Source organism: Anolis sagrei, chromosome 2 (genome assembly GCF_037176765.1).
Source record: "Anolis sagrei isolate rAnoSag1 chromosome 2, rAnoSag1.mat, whole genome shotgun sequence".
In the NCBI taxonomy this organism is placed as follows: domain Eukaryota; kingdom Metazoa; phylum Chordata; class Lepidosauria; order Squamata; family Dactyloidae; genus Anolis; species Anolis sagrei.
In genome coordinates, this window is record NC_090022.1 from 17,892,222 (window position 1) to 17,912,339 (window position 20,118).

General features: G+C 41.5%; 1 protein-coding gene across 1 annotated transcript; it reads left to right on the forward strand.

Moving 5' to 3' along the window:
* The first annotated feature begins 97 nt into the window (after nt 1–97).
* On the forward strand, nt 98–12,566 carry LOC137096345 (E3 ubiquitin-protein ligase TRIM39-like). The gene is made up of 7 exons (XM_067465504.1): nt 98–538; nt 2,227–2,322; nt 4,411–4,641; nt 6,868–6,890; nt 8,326–8,444; nt 9,231–9,263; nt 10,964–12,566. The coding sequence occupies exons 1-7, from the start codon at nt 131–133 to the stop codon at nt 11,479–11,481; spliced, it is 1,428 nt and encodes a 475-aa protein (XP_067321605.1). The 5' UTR covers nt 98–130; the 3' UTR covers nt 11,482–12,566.
* Nucleotides 12,567–20,118: the final 7,552 nt, after the last annotated feature.

Consider the following 20,118-nt stretch of genomic DNA (forward strand, 5'->3'; position numbering starts at 1 on the left):
GATTTTGAAGAGGCAGAAATACAGAGTGAACTATCTGGAGTCAGTGCCAGGACAGGAAACGCCCAGTTCAGCTCATAGAAAGTGAAACTAGCTGAGGGGCTGCCTTGCTCTTTCTTGCCAGGAAGAAGCCATGGCTTCTGCTGAAGATCTCCTTGATGAACTGACTTGTCCCATTTGCCTGGGCTATTTTGAAGACCCTGTCACCTTGGCAGGATGCGGGCACAATTTCTGCCAGTCATGCCTGACTCAGTCCTATGGAGAAAGAGAGAGACAAGCTGCCTGTCCCCAATGCAGAAAAGGCTTTCAAATAGAGAGCCTCACTGCAAACCGACAGCTGGGGAATGTGGTGGAGATTGCCAAGAAAATGCAGGAAGGGAGGGAGAAGAGAGGAGAGGGCCACCTCTGCCAGAAGCACCAGGAGCCCCTGAAGCTGTTCTGCAAAGAGGATGAAGTCCCCATCTGTGTGGTGTGTGACAGAGCCAAGGCGCACAAGGGCCACGAGGTTGTTCCTCTGGAAGAGGCTCCCCAGGACTACAAGGTCAGAATGAAAGCACTGCAAAGCCACAAAGCATTTTCAGGGGTGCATCTACACCAGCCCCCGGTGGTGCAGCTAAACCACTGAGTTGCTAAGCTTGTTGACTGAAAGGGCACAGGTTCGAATCCGGGGAGCGGCGTGAGCTTCCGCTGTCAGCCCCAGCTTCTGCCAACCTGTTGTTGTTGTTCATTCATTCAGTCGTCTCCGACTCTTCGTGACCTCATGGACCAGTCCACGTCAGAGCTCCCTGTCGGCCGTCACCACCCCCAGCTCCTTCAAGGTCAGCCCAGTCACCTCAAGGATGCCATCCATCCATCCTGCCCCTGGTCGGCCCCTCTTCCTTTTGCCTTCCACTTTCCCCAGCATCATTGTCTTCTCTAGGCTTTCCTGTCTCCTCATGATGTGGCCAAAGTACTTCAACTGCCAACCTAGCAGTTCAAAAACATTCAAATGTGAGTAGATCCATGGGTACCGCTCCGGCGGGAGGGTAACAATGCTCCAAGCAGTCATGCTGGCCACATGACCTTGGAGGTGTCTACGGACAACGCCGGCTCTTTGGCTTAGAAATGGAGATGAGCACCACCCCCAGAGTCTGACACGACTGGACTTAGTGTCAGGGGAAAACCTTTACCTTTTATTTACACTAGCATTTCTCAACCGGGTGGTCAGGACCCCTGGGGAGACCATGAGGGGGTGTCAGAGGGGTCACAGAAAACCATCAGAAAACACAGTATTTTCTGTTGGTTGTGGGGATTCTGTGTGGGAAGTTTGGCCAAATTCTATCATTGGTGGGGTTCAGAGTGCTCTTTGATTGTAGGTGAACTAGCAATCCCAGCAACTACAACTCCCAAATATATTCAAAACTCAGCATTTTTGCCCACCAGTATTCAATTTTCAATATATTGTGGATTTGTGCTAAATTTGGTCCACATCCATCATTGTTTGGGTTCACAGTGCTCCTTGGGTGTAGGTGAACTACAACTTCCAAACCCAAGATCAATGCCCACTAAACCCTTCCAGTATTTTCGGTTGGTTATGAGAGTTCTGTGTGCCAAGTTTGATTCAATTCCATTGTTGGTGGAGTTCAGAATGCTCTTTGAGTATAGGTGAACTATAAATCCCAGCAACTACAACTCCCAAATGACAAAATCAACCCCCTAATCCCATCGGTATTCAAATGTGGGCGTCTTGGGCATTTGTGCCAAATTTTGTCCAGTGAATGAAAATACACCTTGCATATCAGATATTTACGTTACGCTTCATAACAGTAGCAAAATTACTGTTAAGAAGTAGCAATGAAAATAATTTTATAGTTGTGGGTCACCACAAAATAAGGAACTGTATTAAGGGGTTGCGGCATTAGGAAGGTTGAGAACCAGCATGATTATGGGCAATATCAGGTGGAGGTTCTCTAGAAGTCTTTGGGAGAACATTTTCATCAAAGTTGCAAAAGTCAACCCCACAAATATGGAGAGTAGATTGTATATAAATAGACACCTCAGATCTCTCATGACCAGTTTTTGGTTGGGTTTCCTCTGTGATATTTTTCCCCATTAAATAATAAGTAATTCTATTAACTCAGGGGAACTGGGTGGCAGGCAATGCCATGATCTTGGGAGTTTGACAATGTGAGCATTGCTGCTTTAAGTTGTTTTTTTATTACCAAATTGGAACTTCTATTTTGTCCTTAGGAAAAGATTGCAAGTTATCTGAAGAGTCTGAAGAAATTACAAGAGGAAATATGTGCGTTTAAAACACAGACAGACACAGAAAGGAAAGTCCTGCTTGTAAGTTGTGTCAGGAACTGAAAGTGATACTATGAATACTGACCACAAGATACCACCCTATGCTATGTAACAAGGGAAGGCTCAAGTTCTGAACAAATGCAGATGGCCCTGGCTTGCCTTTCTGAGTTTACTAGGGCCCCTTCCACACAACTAAATAAAATCCCACATTTTCTGCTTTGCTGGAATATATGTTAGTGTGGACACAGATAACCCAGTGCATATCCAGACAGCCCCTTTCATTGAATCATAGAATTGGAAGAGACCTCATGGGCCATCCAGTCCAACCCCCTGCCAAGAAGCAGGAAAATTGCATTCAAAGCGCCCCCGATAGATGGCCATCCAGCCTCTGTTCTAAAGCCTCCAAAGAAGGAGCCTCAACCACACTCTAGGGCAGAGAGTTCCACTGCTGAACAGCGCTCACAGTCAGGAAGTTCTTCCTAAGGTGGAATCTCCTTTCCTATAATTTCAACCCATTGCTTTGACACCTAGTTTCCAGGGCAGCAGAAAAGAAGCTTGCTCTCTCCTCCCTATGACTTCCCCTCACATATTTATACATGGCTATCATGTCTCCTCTCAGCCTTCTCTTCTTCAGGCTAAACATGCCCAGCTCTTTAAGCCGCTCCTCATAGGGGTTGTTCTCCAGACCCTTGATCATTTTAGTCACCCTCCTCTGGACACTTTCCAGCTTGTCAACATCTCTCTTCAATTGTGGTGCCCAGAATTGGACACAGTATTCCAGGTGTGATCTAACCAAGGCAGAATAGAGGGGTAGCATTACTTCCCTGGAGCTAAACACTAGACTCCTATTGATGCAGGCCCATTGGCTTTTTTTGCCACCACATCACATTGTTGGCTCATGTTTAACTTGTTGTCCACAAGGACCCCAAGATCTTTTTCACACGTACTGCTCTCGAGCCACACGTCCCCCATTCTGTATCTTTGCATTTCATTTTTTCTGCCTAAGTGAAGTCTCTTGTTCCTGTTGAACTTCATTTTGTTAGTTTTGGCCAATCATCTCTAATTTGTTAAGATCTCTTTGAATTCTGCTCCTGTCTTCTGGAGTATTGGCTATTCCTCCCAATTTGGTGTCATCTGCAAACTTGATGGTTATGCCTTCTAACCCTTCATCTAAGTCATTAATAAAGATATTGAACTTCTGCAATAAAAAAGGGATGTCTAGATGACATTCTGAGCAAGCCAAAATTAATTAGCCACAAACCAGGAAAACCCTGGTTTGTGGTGAATTAATTAGATAGTGGGTTTATTCCGCGCCTTCTTGTCCAGTCTCTGGACTGCAGTCCAGACACCATTCCCACCGTTTTCTGCACTAAGTTAGCCCGGAAAACTGTGGAAATCCCAACCCCCTCCCCAAAAGCCATAAAATACCTTTTAAAAGTAAAATGAAAACTTACCTGGCCTCCAGCAGAATGTTGCCCGAGCTCCCGGCGTGTCATTACTACATGCCAGGAGAACTCTGAAAACTCTCTACTGGAGGCTGAGTAAGTTTTCCTTACTTTTAAAGGGGTGTTAGAGCTTTGTGGGAGGGGGTTATGGTATCATCTAGACACCCATCCCAGAAAGTGCACTTTTTTTTAAACGTGGATGCTCCTGGGATAACAGCTTGTCTGGAAAGGCCCCCTGTTCAAAGCAGATATAGTGGGATTTTCTGCCTTTATATTCTGGGTTATATGGCTGTATGAAAGGGCCCTGGGACTACATCCAAAAGACTCTTACCGGGTGGGAGGTGGAAAATTTACTCAGAATTGTGTAATTATTTTTTTTTTTTGCCTATGTCGTTACTTAAGAGTAGGCAGAACAATGAGTCTTTCCTCATTTCTGATCACATTAACTCAGAAACCTATGATATCTGAGGTCTATCCATCATCCAGCCTATATCACTGCTGGCACATCTTCTGTAACTAAGGTGAATTGCAGAGTCCACAACACTGGGCTGAAAACTGAAGCTGATTGTATTGAGAGTCCTTTCCATCTCACTGTTCAATAGTGAAACCAAAACCTTGATAAAATTGCCAGCCCTGCCAGCCAGAAAATGTTGGCCTCTTGTTTTATCTTTAAATCTGTTTACAGAAACAAACAAAGGCAGGTAGAAAAAAGACTGTGGCTGCATTCAAAGAGCTGCATCGGTTTTTGGAACAACAAGAGAAGCTTCTGCTCTCTCAGATAAAAGAGGTGGAGAAGGAGATTGCAAGCAGAAGAGACAAGCACATGGCCAACTTGTCAGAGGAACTCTCTAGTCTTGAAAATATCATCAGAGAGATGGAGCTGAAGTGTCTTCAGCCAGCAAGTGAATTTCTGCAGGTAAGAGGAAAGGTGACTTTTAAACTGTGTATGCTTCTGTGTGCCATGGATAGGTCTGTAAACGTGATGGGGCACTGAAATGGAACACAGCAATGTATTGTCCTCACAGCTCTTCTGTGCCTTGGGATAAAATAGTGGGTAGATGGGAGACATACGGCAGAAGTTTTTTAAATCACTCAATTATGTGCTGATGCTTATATGTGCACACGTGAATATCCTAATACAAATATGGTGAGATTCCTATGTGTGCATATAAGCCTCAGTGCATAACGGCGAGAATTTATTTTTAAAATGCCGCCAGATTTCCCTCTTTCCTCAATTGTTTGTTTGTTGTTCATTCGTTCAGTCGTCTCCGACTCTTCGTGACCTCATGGACCAGCCCACGCCAGAGCTCCCTGTCGGCCGTCACCACCCCCAGCTCCTTCAAGGTCAATCCAGTCACTTCAAGGATGCTATCCATTCATCTTGCCCTTGGTCGGCCCCTCTTCCTTTTGCCTTCCACTTTCCCCAGCATAATTGTCTTTTCTAGGCTTTCCTGTCTCCTCATGATGTGGCCAAAGTACTTCAACTTTGTCTCTAGTATCCTTCCCTCCAGTGAGCAGCCGGGCTTTATTTCCTGGAGGATTGTTTATTCATTTGTTTATTCAATTGTTTATTCATGTTCTATTTAATATTATAAAGTTTAAAATAAACACTTTCAGAGACCTCTAATGGCCTTCTGTCTTGAAACCAGCTGGAAATCAGCTGTGTCTCCATGGGAGCCTGAACAGCTGATCAGTTGCTTGGGCTTTTTAAAACCAACACAGGTTGGGAAGCAGTCTCCACAGGGGGTAAAGAGGGAAATCCCAAACTTTACATGACTGCAGGGCCACACAGTCTTGGGAAAATCCACTTTTTGTGCCCAGAACTGGGATAAAGGAGGACCTTTTTGAATCAGGTTTTCTCTCCATTGCTATGATAGAGTGCGCATTTAGCACAAACATCATCTGGTCACCCCCTTTTAACCTGTTCACTCCTGAAATATGGTACTATGTGGAAACACCCTTTGATTGCCATGGGATGCTGGGATATGTAATTTGGTTATGGGATCCTGGGATATGTCATTTGGTGAGGCACCAGCACTTTTTGGCAGAGAAGGTTCACGGCCTTGTAAAACGACAGCTGCCATGATTCCATAGCATTGCGCCATGGTAGTTCAAATGGGACCAAACTGCATTCGTTCTGCAGTGTAGATGCACCCTCAGACACTTATTCAGTGTAATGTAGTTGTCTGGGTTCTCAACTATAATTCTGGGAAACTAACGTTCAAATTCCAGCTTGCCGTTCCAACCCACTGAATGGCAGGTCACAGTCTAAGAATGGCCATGACAAATTTTATTTATTATTTATTAATTAATTTGCCATACATGTACCCCACCCTTCTCTACCCCGACAGGGGGGGGTCAAGGCGACTTACAATGGCACAATATTGTGTCTCAACACAATCACCTAAACAGAGTTAAAACAGATTTTAAAAGTTAAAAAAATATAATCTTGGCAAGGAGATCCCATGGTAGTGTCACCGTATAGTCAGAGATAACTTGAAGGCATGCAGCAACACAAACAAGAATAGCAGGGGCTTTCCTAAATATCTTCTGTGGCAAGCAAGGCTGCACATTAGATATTGAACAGCAAGGCAAATATCTTGCAAGCAGAAATTTAAACCAGAGTGGGGGTGAGTTGAACCTCTGAATTGCAGTCTGGGAGAAAGGCAGGATATGAACCCAATAAACAAACAAATAAGTGTATCTCCACCACAACAAAAACATTTTAGCTTGGGAACCACATCCATGTAGGGTCATAAGTAAGAAACAGTCTTACATGCAGCTATCTTGCCTCAGCCACAGTGATACATTGCTGCTCTTTGAGAAACAGTAACATTATTTAGCTGAAAAGGAACAGTTACTGCTTTGCAAATTCCATAATAGGGCTCCTTTTCCCTTCATTGAAATGTCCGTGTGCGCATTTGCCTTCCTACTACATTTAATATTGCATATATTACCATCTGGTTTTTACAAATGCATCTTTTCTCTTTCAGTTTTTGAGTGTTTACAAGTAGAGGGCTATTCCAGCAATTGCAATTTTGCTTTGTGATTCATTCCAGTTGATCAGCTATGCTATCATTATGTTTCATTAACACTGTAACCAAATCAACAACATAATTTGTCTCTTTCTCTCTCTCCTTAGGACATTAAAAGCACACTGCAAAGGTAAGCAGATCCCACGTATTTCTCTTCAAGGGGTATGCTTGTGTCGAGAGGCGGGCAGATAACAGGCAAAAAATGCAACAGCCATATATATACTTCTCAGGAGGTTCTTCCTAATATTTAGATGGAATTTCTTTTCCTGTAGTTTGATTCCATTGCTTTGGTTTTTATTGTTTGCTTTAGCAATATATAATTATTTGTGCCTCATTTTCCATCAGTTGTGCTTCAAGGAGAGCACATCCCAACCCAAAGACTCCCCCCATTCATCCAGCAATTCAGAATGTTATTGTCAACCAATGGATAGTCAGGGTATTATTTATTTGGAAACCCAATTGTACCATTGCCTGTGAGTGGATGAGGGACCCTCTCATCTAAAGGGCTGAAATGTTCCTGTATTGTGTACCATCTGTACCATCATTAACCACCATTGAAGTACAGTGTTCCCTCACTTATCGTGGTTGTTATGTTCCAGGACCACCCACGATAAGTGAAAATCCACGATGTAGGGAAGCCCAGGCTGGATGAGAAGAAGAGCAAAGGAGAAGGAGAAGAGCATCCCTGAGCACTTGCAACAAGCGGTGACAGCGCACCAGCAGCAACTCCTTCCTCCTCTGCCTCTTCCTCCTCTTTCTGTATTATTTGGATCATCCTCCTCTCCTAAAGGGCCTGGTCTAGGAGATGCTGGGAACTGTAGTCCGGAAGAGAGTGTGGATATGCTTTTGTGTGTTTTGTTTGCCAGGGGGAGTCATTTTGTGCATGTGCTATAGCATCTTTTCCTTTTTTGGCTTTTGAAGTCTCTTCTGCTGTGTTTTTCAGCGCTTTTATGAGTGATGGTCACTCATTGGCCTGATAGGTGTATTGTGTCCAAATTTGGTGTCAATTCATCCAGTGGTTTTTGAGTTATGTTAATCCCACAAACTAACATTACATTTTTATTTATATAGATTGTTATAATAAGAATACCTATGCTCAAAGAGGCTGTTATGGAGCTCATGTGGTCTCACATTAGGGCAATAATTTTGTCTCTAAGAGTCCCCCTTTGGGGGTTAAGAAGGACGGGATACAAATGCTCTAAATAAATAATAAAATAATAAGTCCTCTTCTACACTGCCATATAATCCAGATTATCAAAGCAGATAATCCAGATCATCTGCTTTGGACTGAATTATATGAATCTACACTAACATATAATCCAGTTCAAAACAGATAATCTGGATTTTATATGACTATAGAAGGGGCCAAAAACGTTATGTTATATTGAATCATCATGCTCAGGATTTCCATAATTCTTGCACATGGCAGGTGATGAAATGGAAGTAAGAAAATTCTATACATAATGGCATTACATAAAATACCAGGTTTTACTGGCCATTACTGGAAAGATAACAGGATGTAGGCTAGCTGTTCAGAGTGGTGAGTTAACATCCCTTCCTTTCAGGTGTGAAGCAAAAAAGGAGTTCAAGAAACCTGATGTTTTTCCTCTTGAGCTGAAGTGGAAGATCTGGGACTCTGGAGATATCGCTGTGTTTCTGGAAGGTGCCATGAAGCAAGTCAGAGGTTAAAAAAAATGCCTGCAGGATTAAGGAACCTGTGGATATTTAAGGGTCATTTAAAGAAATACTTTCATTTCTCTTTGGGAAGGGCTCAGAACAGTAGTATTGTACACAAGTGTATTCTGGGGTAGAAGTTTCAAATGCTCCTCTTCTTCTACTTTACTCCTGTAGAAAGATATGTACAACCAACATGGCCATACAGCCCAAAAAACTCACAAAAGCCTTTAACAATAAATTGTAGAAACTGTTTGGCTCCAGAAAGAGTTAGCTTTGTGGCTGGACTAACCAACACAGTTTGATGTTGATATATTTGGAAAGTTGCAACCTTTGTATTTCTCCAACAGTGTCTTCTCTTTCATACAGAGTAGACAGGGCATTTGAGCCTTAGGATTGCCTGCCCTTTATCTTAGGGTGCTACTTTCAGTGATGTTTGAAAACAGCCTTTTGTTTTCAAAATCCAAGAGCATCCACAGTTAGGAATGTTGAAAAAAAATCCACATTAGAATTCACACAAACAAATCTGCATACTTGCAAGGTTAAGCGGTTTGTAGATTTCAGCTAAAACATGTAGATATCCATTATGTTGTCATCCATTATGCCAGTGGTTTTCAACCTGGGATCTCCAGATGTTTTTGGCCTACAACTCCCAGAAATCCCAGCCAGCCTACCAGCTGTTAGGATTTCTGGGGACCCCAGGTTGAGAACTACTGCATTATGCAGTCATTTTGGACACAGGATTTGTAACACCTAACAATGCATCATATTACATTTCTTCCTTTTCCTTCCACAGATGAGCTAATATCTGGATTTAAACTACAGAAAGGTAAAAAGAGGGCTTCTCAGAGAGTTGTTTGTTACTTTTTCACTAGAGGTCCCCAGGTCTGCTTGTGTTTCCATTTAGAGTTCAGAAAACAAACAATTTCTGTCAATGGAGTCATACTGATGGGATTGCACTCTGGCATAGCCAGCACACAAGGTTTCGTCAATTCCCCGTATTAATTACTTAATGTACATGTCTTGTTTACCTGTAACTGTGGTACTTCAAGTAGTCATTTATGAACACACACACAGCCTTATCTGTTCTTCGCTCAATGTGTCTTGCTCTCTGGCTGCTGCATTGGCTTCTAAGAAATAGGAAATTGAGCAGGAACCTTGCCAGTCATGAGTTCAGAGAATTGGAGGTACTATACCATGTACCCATTATGTCATATTTGAAGAAATGAGGGTTGAGATAGGGATGAAGCAGCTTTTAACCCATGTATTTCTTGTATGTGCAAAGAGTAAAAAGGGAGGAATGAGGAATGCAGTTCCTATGCCTTACAAAAGCACTTGGGAACTATCTTGCAAACTCATGCTAAACCTACTATTATATTTCCAAACATCTTTACTTATTCAAATATTTCTATCCCAGCCTTTTTTTCCTTTCCTTTCCTTTTTTGAGATATGGTATCACACATCCAACCATCTCAGGATAAGGTGCCAGCAACAGAAGTAATTATTTTATGAATATTTTAGATTTATAAAATAAATTAGATGAAATAATTTAGATTTATAAAATAATTTATGAACAATTCAACACTGGTTGATATCCTGCATGGGACACATGGAAGCCTAAATATCTAAAACGCATCACATCCCATTTGGCATTAGAAGCTAAGCAAGGCCATCAAGCCACCTGTGAATCCCATGAGAAGGAACTGGCAAAACTACCAGTTCCAAAGGGCGGTGGGGGGGAGGGCCCTATCCTTAGAAAAACAAAACTGTCTGCTCCTACATCAAAGGATTCATGTGGGATGCTGGAAGAGCACTTGAGAGGATTGTGGGATCCTTAAACATTGTAAATGTTTCATTAACCTGTAGCCCTGAACTGACCCACCTTAAATGTTAAAGGTGTCTTGGAATCATAGAATTGAAAGAGACCTCGTGGGCCGCCCAGTCCAACCCCCTGCTAAGAAGCAGGAAAATCACATTCAGAGTCTTGACTAGGGGCAACTCAACAAAGTATCTCACAGTCAAATAGTTAGAAAGCTAAAAATGGGTGACAAAAAGAAAAAGACAGGAGGGGGGTGGGGTTGGGCATGGTTCCCAGCAATCTCATGATGCCTGCCTGAATGGAGCAAAGTGATGCCATAGCTCTTGCCCAATGGGTCCAACAGGAGTGTTCTCAAAGGGGATTGCCAGTCTACACTATAGACCTATTCACACTGCACAATTATAGTGCTATGGTTCTGTTTTTACTGCCATGGCAATATTATGCGGAATGTTGGGATTTGCCGTTGAGATTGAGGTCTTTTGACGTATCAGTCGGAGAGCCCCCACAACCTGCATGTATGGTATAAGCAAGTCTGGATCCCATTTGGTAGCAAAGCAGGAGATAAATCAAAGAAAATTAACTGCAACACATGGAAATCCTATTGATTTGAGACTGAGACTAATGGATGTGTCAAGCATGTGTTAGTAATTCACCTAGCTGGTGATTCTTTTTTTTATCTTTTCCTCCTCTTCTCTCCCCATTCCCAACAGCAAATGTAACTCTGGATCCAGACACAGCTCATGGCCACCTTATCCTGTCTGAGGATCGTAAAAGCATAACATGTGGAGACAAATCTCAAAATCTGCCAGACAACCTGAAGAGGTTCGACGAAGAAACTTCTGTCCTGGGATGTGTTGGATTTACATCAGGCAGACATTTCTGGGAAATCTGTGTAGGAGAAGAGGATCAGTGGCTGGTAGGGGTTGCCAGAAAGTCTATGGAGAGAAAGGGCGACATTGACTATCGGCCTGAGGGGGGAATCTGGGCTATAGGGAAGTGGGGCGGCGCATATAAAGTTACTAACAGTCCTCATTACTTGACCTTGTCTCTGAACAGTGAGCTCAAAAGAATCCGAGTGTCTCTGAACTATACTGGGGGCCAGGTGGCCTTTTACAATGCTGATACAAGAGACCATCTCTATTCATTTTCTGGGGCTTCATTCATAGGAGAGACACTTCTTCCTTTTTTTAATGTGTATGAAAAAGGCTATGTGAGGATTTCTCCTTAAAGCAGCAAAACAAGTTGATCACATACACCCTACATCCTGCAAGATTAACACTTTGGATTTATCTCCTTTAAAGGGCAGAGATGGTGCTTTAGTGCAGTGGTTCCCAAACTGTTCTGTAAAACCCTAGGATTTGACAAAAGCATAGTAGGGCATAAAGCCAAACTTCAGAACAATTTAATTACAAATATTAAACAAATTTAATATATCAATTCTTTTTGAATCCAATAGTTTCTTGTACAAAAAATAAAGATTAGTGATTGTATTTTAAATGTGTCCTCTTCATTGTCAAACCTAGTACATTACAGAAAACACTCAGTCAATAGGAATAATAAAAGAAGAAAAAAAATCTTAATATATTCTGACTTAAAAACAGGGATAGAGTAGACTTCTAAAGGGGAGTGAGTCTTCTGAAAGGTTCCATGACTGAAAACATTTGGGAACCACTTCTTTCTTAGTAAAAATGTGAGTTCTTCATTCATTCAAAGAGGTAAATAACAGAATGTTAGAGATGGCAAGACAAGGAGGGTTCCTTCTGTTAATATGTCATGGACTTGTAGTAGATGGTCAAAACTTAGTTTGGTTATACAAAAAAATAAAGTTAGATCTTGTAATGGCATCAGTCATATATTGCTGGACATTAGTGATAAAACATAAGAAAGTAAATATATGTTAAGTTTTCACTACATGTAACAGCAGCAATAGTATTGTTTGCTCAAATGTGGTAACCGACTGAGGCACTGACAATGGAGGAATGAATTGTTAAGTTTGTAGAGGCAGCTGAAGATTTTTTGAACAACTGGAAACTGTTTATAGTTTGGGTTTTTTTAAGTAATAAGAAATCTAACAATGAAATCCATGGCTATGGGTGTTAAGTAATTTTAGTAAGATTGTTTATTTTTCTAGATCTATTATATGATTTTTTGTGTTGTTTTCATTACAATCAGGATGGAGGAGTAAGAGCCCTATTATGTACAAGTTATTTTTCTTTTCCCCCAGTTTCTCTTTATTTTTTGAATGCATGCCATTCTGATTGCAAATTACACTGCTTGAGTTAAAAATCAATTAAAGAAAGAAAGAAAATCTTACATGGTGTTCTGTTGAATTGTGTATGACGCCACTGGGAGAATATGGTCACAACCATCAAACTCATATGCATGGAGTGTCAGACGCGCCATTTTCTCCTTTGTGATAAGGCCCTGGGTTCCACTTCTCTTGGTTATTGGAGTTATTTGGAGTTTTCTATCTCCTTTTAGTAGCCCATGAGATATCTACCCCCGGTGGCACAATGAGTTAAACTCTTGTGCTGGCAGGACTGAAGGCTGACAGGTCGTAGGTTCGAATCAGGGGAAAGCACAGACGAGCTCCCTCTGACAGCTCCAGCTCCCCATGCAGGGACATGAAAGAAGCCTCCCACAAGGATGGTAAAACATCAAAACATCTGGGCGTCCCCTGGGCAACATCCTTGCAGGCAGCCAATTCTCTCACACCAGAAGCGACTTGCAGTTTCTCAAGTCACTTCTGACACACACAAAAATCTGCATGGTTTGGATCCAGGCTACCCACAGTATCACCTTATCCCATACAATCTGTCCCAAACACTCTGAAGGGCATTGACTCCATCCTGCCAGAATCCTTCTGGTGACCATCACTCAAGAGGACCTTTTCATCGGATGCCCCAAGACTGTGGAATGACTTGCCAGCAGATATTTGACAGGTAGCACAGCTGTCAGAATTTAAGACACAATTGAAAACCCATTTCTTCCAGCAGGCCTATCCAATCAGTTTTAAGATGTGAGTTTTAATCTGGATTTTAACTTGCAGTTAAACTCTTATGTGTCTTGTTTTATATCTTTTAATGTCTTTTAATAGTGTTTTATGTCTTATTTTAATGTTGTTGTATCCTGTCTCAAGCCATAGGGAGAGGCGGCTAATAGTAGTAGTAGTAGTAGTAGTAGTAGTAGCAGCAGCAGCAGCAGCAGCAGTAATGCTTGGACAGCCCTTCTCTCTATTCCACCACCTTTTCAGATTTATTTAGTGGGAACAAGAGAAACAGAGTTTTTTCATGTTTCATCCCCAGATCTTGGAAGTCCCCACCCCCACCCCGAGACATAGATGGCCCTTGGAATCTCTTCCAATTAACGTGATTCTATAATTCTATCTATGGTATGTGTGTCCATTGTCAGATCTGAGGTCTTAAGGAATGGCTTAAGGAGTGGGAGCAATAAGCACACATGCTTTAAAAGCCAAGTCCTAGGAGTACACCAAAATTGCAAAGCTATGTTCTCAGGGAGAATATAACCCCATCTAACACAAGCTGGATCTCTATGCCCTGATCTGCCTTCTATAATAATAATAATCATCATCATTATCATCATCATGTTTATTTATACCTGCCTCCATCTTCCCAAAGGGGACTTGGGGCGGCTAACATGAGGCACACCCCCCCCCCCCAAATACAGCAAATAAAGCAACAAAAATTACATCAAAATAAAATACATGAAATAACAAAATAAAATAAACAGTTCAAAGGAAAATAATGAAAAGCTAGAATGCAATGGGCGGGTCAAATGCAATACATGATAAAAATTATAAAACCCTGGGTGAGATAGTAGAGGGAAAGTTTATTTTTGAGGGAGGGGCTCATAAGGGACCAGGATTTCCCCTCTCTTATCTGGATTGCATTCCTCATCCAGTCTATTACTGGTGAGAAGTACCAGTTTAAAACCAAGGTAGCCTCCTTAGATTGAGGTGGGGAAAAAGTAGTAATGTTAGGTATCATCTACATATTTATTTATTTATTTATTTGACTTGTATACCGCTACTCCTAATTTGGCTCGGAGTGGTTTACAGCAGTAGATTAAAACAATACAAATAACTTTAAAATACAATAAAACAAGAACAGACATAGTCCCGAGTTATTCATCCATCGAAAGCTTGTCAGAAGAGAAAGGTTTTACAGGCTCTCCGAAAAGCAAGTAGGTCTCGGATAGTCCGGGTTTCAACTGGCAAGGCATTCCAGTATTGATGGTACTGCACCCCAAGACTCTGTACAACCTCTCCCAGGGTTTCGTGTATATATTCAATCACATGGGAGACCAAACAGAATCCTGAGGAACTTTGTAATCTAATGGCGAGGACACCAAACAGTAGTCCCCTAGCACCACCTTCTAGGTTTTCCCCTCTAGAAAGTAAAGAAGCTGTTGTCCAATACGACAACAAAAAAATGAGCCGAGGTCCAGAAATAACCACAAGGTATCCTGCTCAGCTTGAAAGACCGAGTGAGAATAACCCACTAACAGCTCGTCATTCCTTTCCCAATATTTCATAAACATTGAAACGTGTGAACTACAGCCCTTGGCCAAATATGCTCTGAGAGCATCACATTTTCTCTCCTCATAATATGTGTCTCCCTTGGGACCTAAAACCGATCAGTTTGGAAATATCACCTATTGTCCTACCTCAAGAACCTTGCCCTTTCCCAGCTGATGCTTTTCAACAAGCATCATTTATCAAGATACTCTCATCCTGAACTAATGTTCAACCCGGACTGAAATGGGCCGTGTGGATACAGGAGACAGATTCAGGAATTCTTCCAATAAGAACTTTAAGTTTCCTGTCAGACTATGCATCAATCACAAACTGTAAAATAAATGCACATTTGAACCAATAAGATTACGGATCATAATTTAAACCAATCACATCAAATGTCTATTCTTTCAAATGTCTTTCAAATTTACATAAAACATCAATGCTTGTAACTGTGATATGCATCTGATTTGTGAGATTTCCCATAACATCTTGCTTTGGTGAATGAAGCAATAAATTGAATTCTGATCCTGCCCTCTGATCTCTGCCTCCACGATCCTGGACCAGTGCCTGGCACCTGTGATGGACTGGATGAGGGCTAAGAAGCTGAAGCTTAATCCAGACAAGACAGGGGTCCTCCTGGTCAGTCATGAGGCCGGGTTCTGGGAAAAGCTGACAAGAATTTGGGCGGAAATCACATACCTCAAAGCTGCTACTCAGGAGCTAAATTACAGTGTTGGAAAAGAGAAGTCAAAAGTGGATTCTGATTTTACTGTTGAGGCGCTGATGATTGTTATACGCTAATGTTTGTTATACTGATGTTTAATTATTTATGTTACAATTGTTTTTAATTGCCCTATACTTGTCTCGTGATGTTTTACATCGATGTTGTTCACTGCTTTGAGTTGCCTGAGGGCTGAGAAAAGCAGTATATAAATAAAGTAAATAAATAAATAAATAAATAAAAGCGCAGGAGATTTATCTTAGGTTGCGGTTCAGTTTGGAAATACCATGAAAATCTGGCAACAATTGGGGATACCTACGTGTCTACAAGAGCAGAGAAAACGTATGAATTATCTGGGGTGTTCTGACTTAACTGAATACAAATTTTGTTTATATAGGATTCACTGACTTAACTGAATACAAATTTTGCTTATATAGGTGTAAAGAAGTATTAATGCCACCAAATACTGTAAGGAACCTCCGTCAATGCTAATTAAACTGCCACCATAATGTATAGAGACGCTGGTATTAAAGTCTCTGTTAGTCTCTGTTTATGTTGTGAGGTAATTTTGGTAGAGTGGAATGCACCGAACGTAAAATCAATGGAGATGAGGCAGTTTTTAAAATAACAAAGAGAACAAGTTTATTGTTGAACAAAGCTTGTGGTTGCAATATAAAGATGTTCAGCTTGGCATATACTTGATGGTTACAATATGGAGAGGTTATGCTTGACATATACTTGATGGTTACAATATGACTTGGTATAGATACAATTCAGCCTTTGATGTTACAACTTTTAAACTCTTGCTCTGGTGCAGGTGTCTATTATTCAGTGTTCCCTGCTGTGAATATTCTCACTGTTTGATCTATACTGGATCAAATAATAGAACTCCAGTCTTCCACCGACTGGCAATCGTACAAAGCCTCTGTTAGTTCTTTTTAACTAAAGAAATCTAACAAAGTTTTACCCTTCAGCTCCCTAGCTGAAGAAATATTCACGAACACTAACTAACACTACACTTCTTCACTCCTCAGAGTCTCTTCCCTGACTCTGCTACTCTCTCAGAGTCCTTATCTGACTCTGCTACTCTCTCTCAGGGTCTCTTCCTCCTGACTGAAACTTAACTGTCACTTTCAAACCTTTTTCTCTCTAAGCTCCTCCCACCTCCTCTTCTGTCTTGTTTCCATGGCAACAAATCTCTCACAGCTGGGCCGCTCCAGCCATAGGCAACCAAATGTAAAACACAAATACAGTTTTAAACACATTATAATAAACACTTCTGTACAATAGGATTTATATAGGATTCACTTTCAAGAGTATCTTTCAGTTGAAGAAAATAACTCAAAATATGAATTTTCGTGATTCAAGTCTTATTCAAGACTGTATGAGATGAGATCATATTACTTAATAATTTATTTAATTAATAAATATTGGTCTTTGGACCATAATAAAAACATTTGTTAATAAATGTTCAATAAAAATCTTTTTATATTCTGAAACCAAAACCCTCAGTTGAACATCTGTAAACATAATTTAGAGATCCAAAAGAAGTGGGGGCAAAGTGACCATGCCACACAAGCACAACACATCTAAAGGTTGGATTTATTTTCCGTACTTTGAACATATCATGAGAAGACACGTCTCACTAGAAAAGACAGTAATGCTGAATAATTTATTTTATTTATTTAAAACATTTATATTCTCCCCTTCTCACAATCAGGGCAGAGCACAACATATATACAGCAAACATTCAATGCTGGGACATAAAACCATAAATATATACAAACATTAAAATCACTTATATTGACATTAAAAGTTGCTTAAAAGACATCTCAGGATACCATAAGGGTAACCCAGAAGACATTATGAAAAGAGGAAGGCTACATTACAAATAAAGAGAACCAATCTGAGAAGCAACAGCCTTGAGTTTGCAAGATCCAAGCAGGACTGTCACAATTTGGGCATTATCAGACTGAGTCTTTTATAGGAATATTCTGCTGATGTAGTCTCAATGTTGTAAATGAATGATAGTCGTCTTCCATCCTTACATCACAGTTTCCTGGCCAGATGTTGATTCTTCTTGATTGGTGTTGATCTTATGTTGACTTCCTTCTTAACATTGTAAACATTTATGTTATCACTGCCCCAGTTCTTATCAGAGTTTACTTTTCAGTTCTTATTAGTAACTTTTAATTAGAGTCCAGTAAGAAGGTAGTTAGTCATTGCAGGCCTTAATATTTTTCTCGTGTTTCTAAAATTATTAACACCATCCATTCATCCTTCCATTCTCCCATTCATTCCTACATATCATATTAAATTAACATTTATCAAATCTGCAATGATATTTTCATGGCATGAACATACTGAGAATGCTTATCAAGAACAGTTTTGCCATCATATTATAACTATTCCAGTTTAGAGAACAAGGTCTGTAAGAGGAGATTTTAGGAAGGGGAAGGGAAAAGGGAGTTTAATGGACAAATTAAGATAAAGGTTTCCCCTTGACATTAAGTCTAGTCATGTCCGATTCTGGAGGGTGGTGCTCATCTCCATTTCTAAGTCGAAGAGCCAGCGTTGTCTGCAGAAGCCTCCAAGATCATGTGGCCAGCATCACTGCATGAAGCACTGTTACCTTTCCACCAAAGCGGTACCTGTTGATCTATTTACATTTGCATGTTTTCGAGCTGCTAGGTTGGCAGAAGCTGTGGCTAACAGCGGGAGCTCACCCCACTCCTGGGATTCGAACTGCTGACCTTTCAGTCAGCAAGTTCAGCAGCTCAGCAGTTTAACCCACTGCGTCACTGGGGGGCCCTATTATTATTTGTATTCATTCATGAAAACAGTTGAAACCTACTCTTCTCTCAACAATTCTCAGATCTGCATCCAGTCAATAAAATAATCTCAATAGCATTCAAAATAAAATGAGTAACAATTTTAAGAACCCTTTTCAGAAACAATTTACCAATTACATTTTTAATCATCCCAGTTTAGAGAACAAGGCCTGAGAGACAGGCTCGGCTGCCTCAAGGTGAGATTTCAAGGGGATCTTTGCAATAGACCAGCAATCTTTGCTGGTGTAAAAGAATGGGAAGACGGTCTCTTTGGAGAATGGGACTCCTGATAATACGTAGTTCTGGTCTCCTGTATCAGCATCATAAAAGGCCACCTGTTTTGAAGCACAATTCAGACAGACTTGGACCCGCTTGGTCTTTTCACTGGGAGACAGAACAGAGCTAGAAGGATGGCTGGGATCAGGACAGCCATGTATACATTTACCCACAGCCCATATCCCTTCCCTAGGATCAATATCAACAAAGCCTTGTCTTCTTACAGCCTTCTTGGCCACTCCCACTGACCATTCCTCATCACGTCCCACCACAACTTCCCAGAAATGTCTGCCTCTTTTGAATTTCTCATGTCCAAATACATAAGTTGGGTAGCTGAATCTCTCAGGATTGTCAGGGATCAGTTCACACTTGGGAGTCAAATCTCACACTTTTGTGATCCTCAGACAGAACAACACAGGAACCCGCTGTGTCTAGATCCAGAGTGACATTTGCTATTGGCCGCAACCCAGCCGAGGGCTCTCCTTGCACGAAGTCTCGCTCGGCTGGGCCGCGGTCCCGCCTTCCGGCAAGGCCGCAACCTAGCCGAGGGCTCCTAAATGCGAGGCCTGGTGTCACACGAAGCCTCCCTCGGCTGTCTTGGTGTTTTGCCAGCCGGCAAGGCCATGAGCCAGCCGAGGGCTCCAAAGTGCGAGGCCCGGCCCTCGCCTGGCTCTCGCCACTTGCCAGCCAGCAGGGATGTGAGCCAGGCAAGAGGCTCCATGTATGGCCAGGTGGCATGGTGGGTCCTCCCACGCCCGGCTCTCACTGCCTGCTGGGCTTGTCGGAGGCACGAGCCTCCCTGTCGGATGTGGGTCATGGGAATTCTGTATGCCAAGTTTGGTTCAATTCCATGGTTGTTGGAGTTCAGAATGCTCTTTAATGGCATGTAAACTATTCAGCCAAGCAACTACAACTCCCAAATGTCAGGGTCTATTTTCCCCAAACTCTGCCAGTGTTCAAATTTGGGCATATTGAATATCCGTGCCACGTTTGGTCCAGATCCATAGTTGTTTGGGTTCACAATGCTCTCCAGATGTAGGTAAACTACATCTCCCTTAAATCACTGTCAATTCCTCCCAAACCCCTCCAGTATTTTTTGTTTGACATGGGAGTTTTGTGTGGAGGTCTCAGTGGTCTATGGAAGTCAGAGCTGAATCGGTTGAAGGTACTGCAAATTCCATCATCTGTTTTCCACACTCCCCCGAACATATTTTTTCTTATTAATCATGATGCTTTAATTATGCTGAATTTATAACAATGAAAATATATCCTGCATATCAGATATTTACATTACAATTCATAACAGTAGCAAAATTACAGTTATAAAGGAGCAATGAAAATAATTTATGGTTGGGTGTCACCACAACATGAGAAACCATATTTACGGGTCATGGTGTTAGAAAGGTTGAGAACGAGATCTATATGCTGGATTTCGTATCACAAAATCACAAGTTGAACACTTCCCAAGCATCTAGGACTGTGTGATGTAGACGCTTGGGA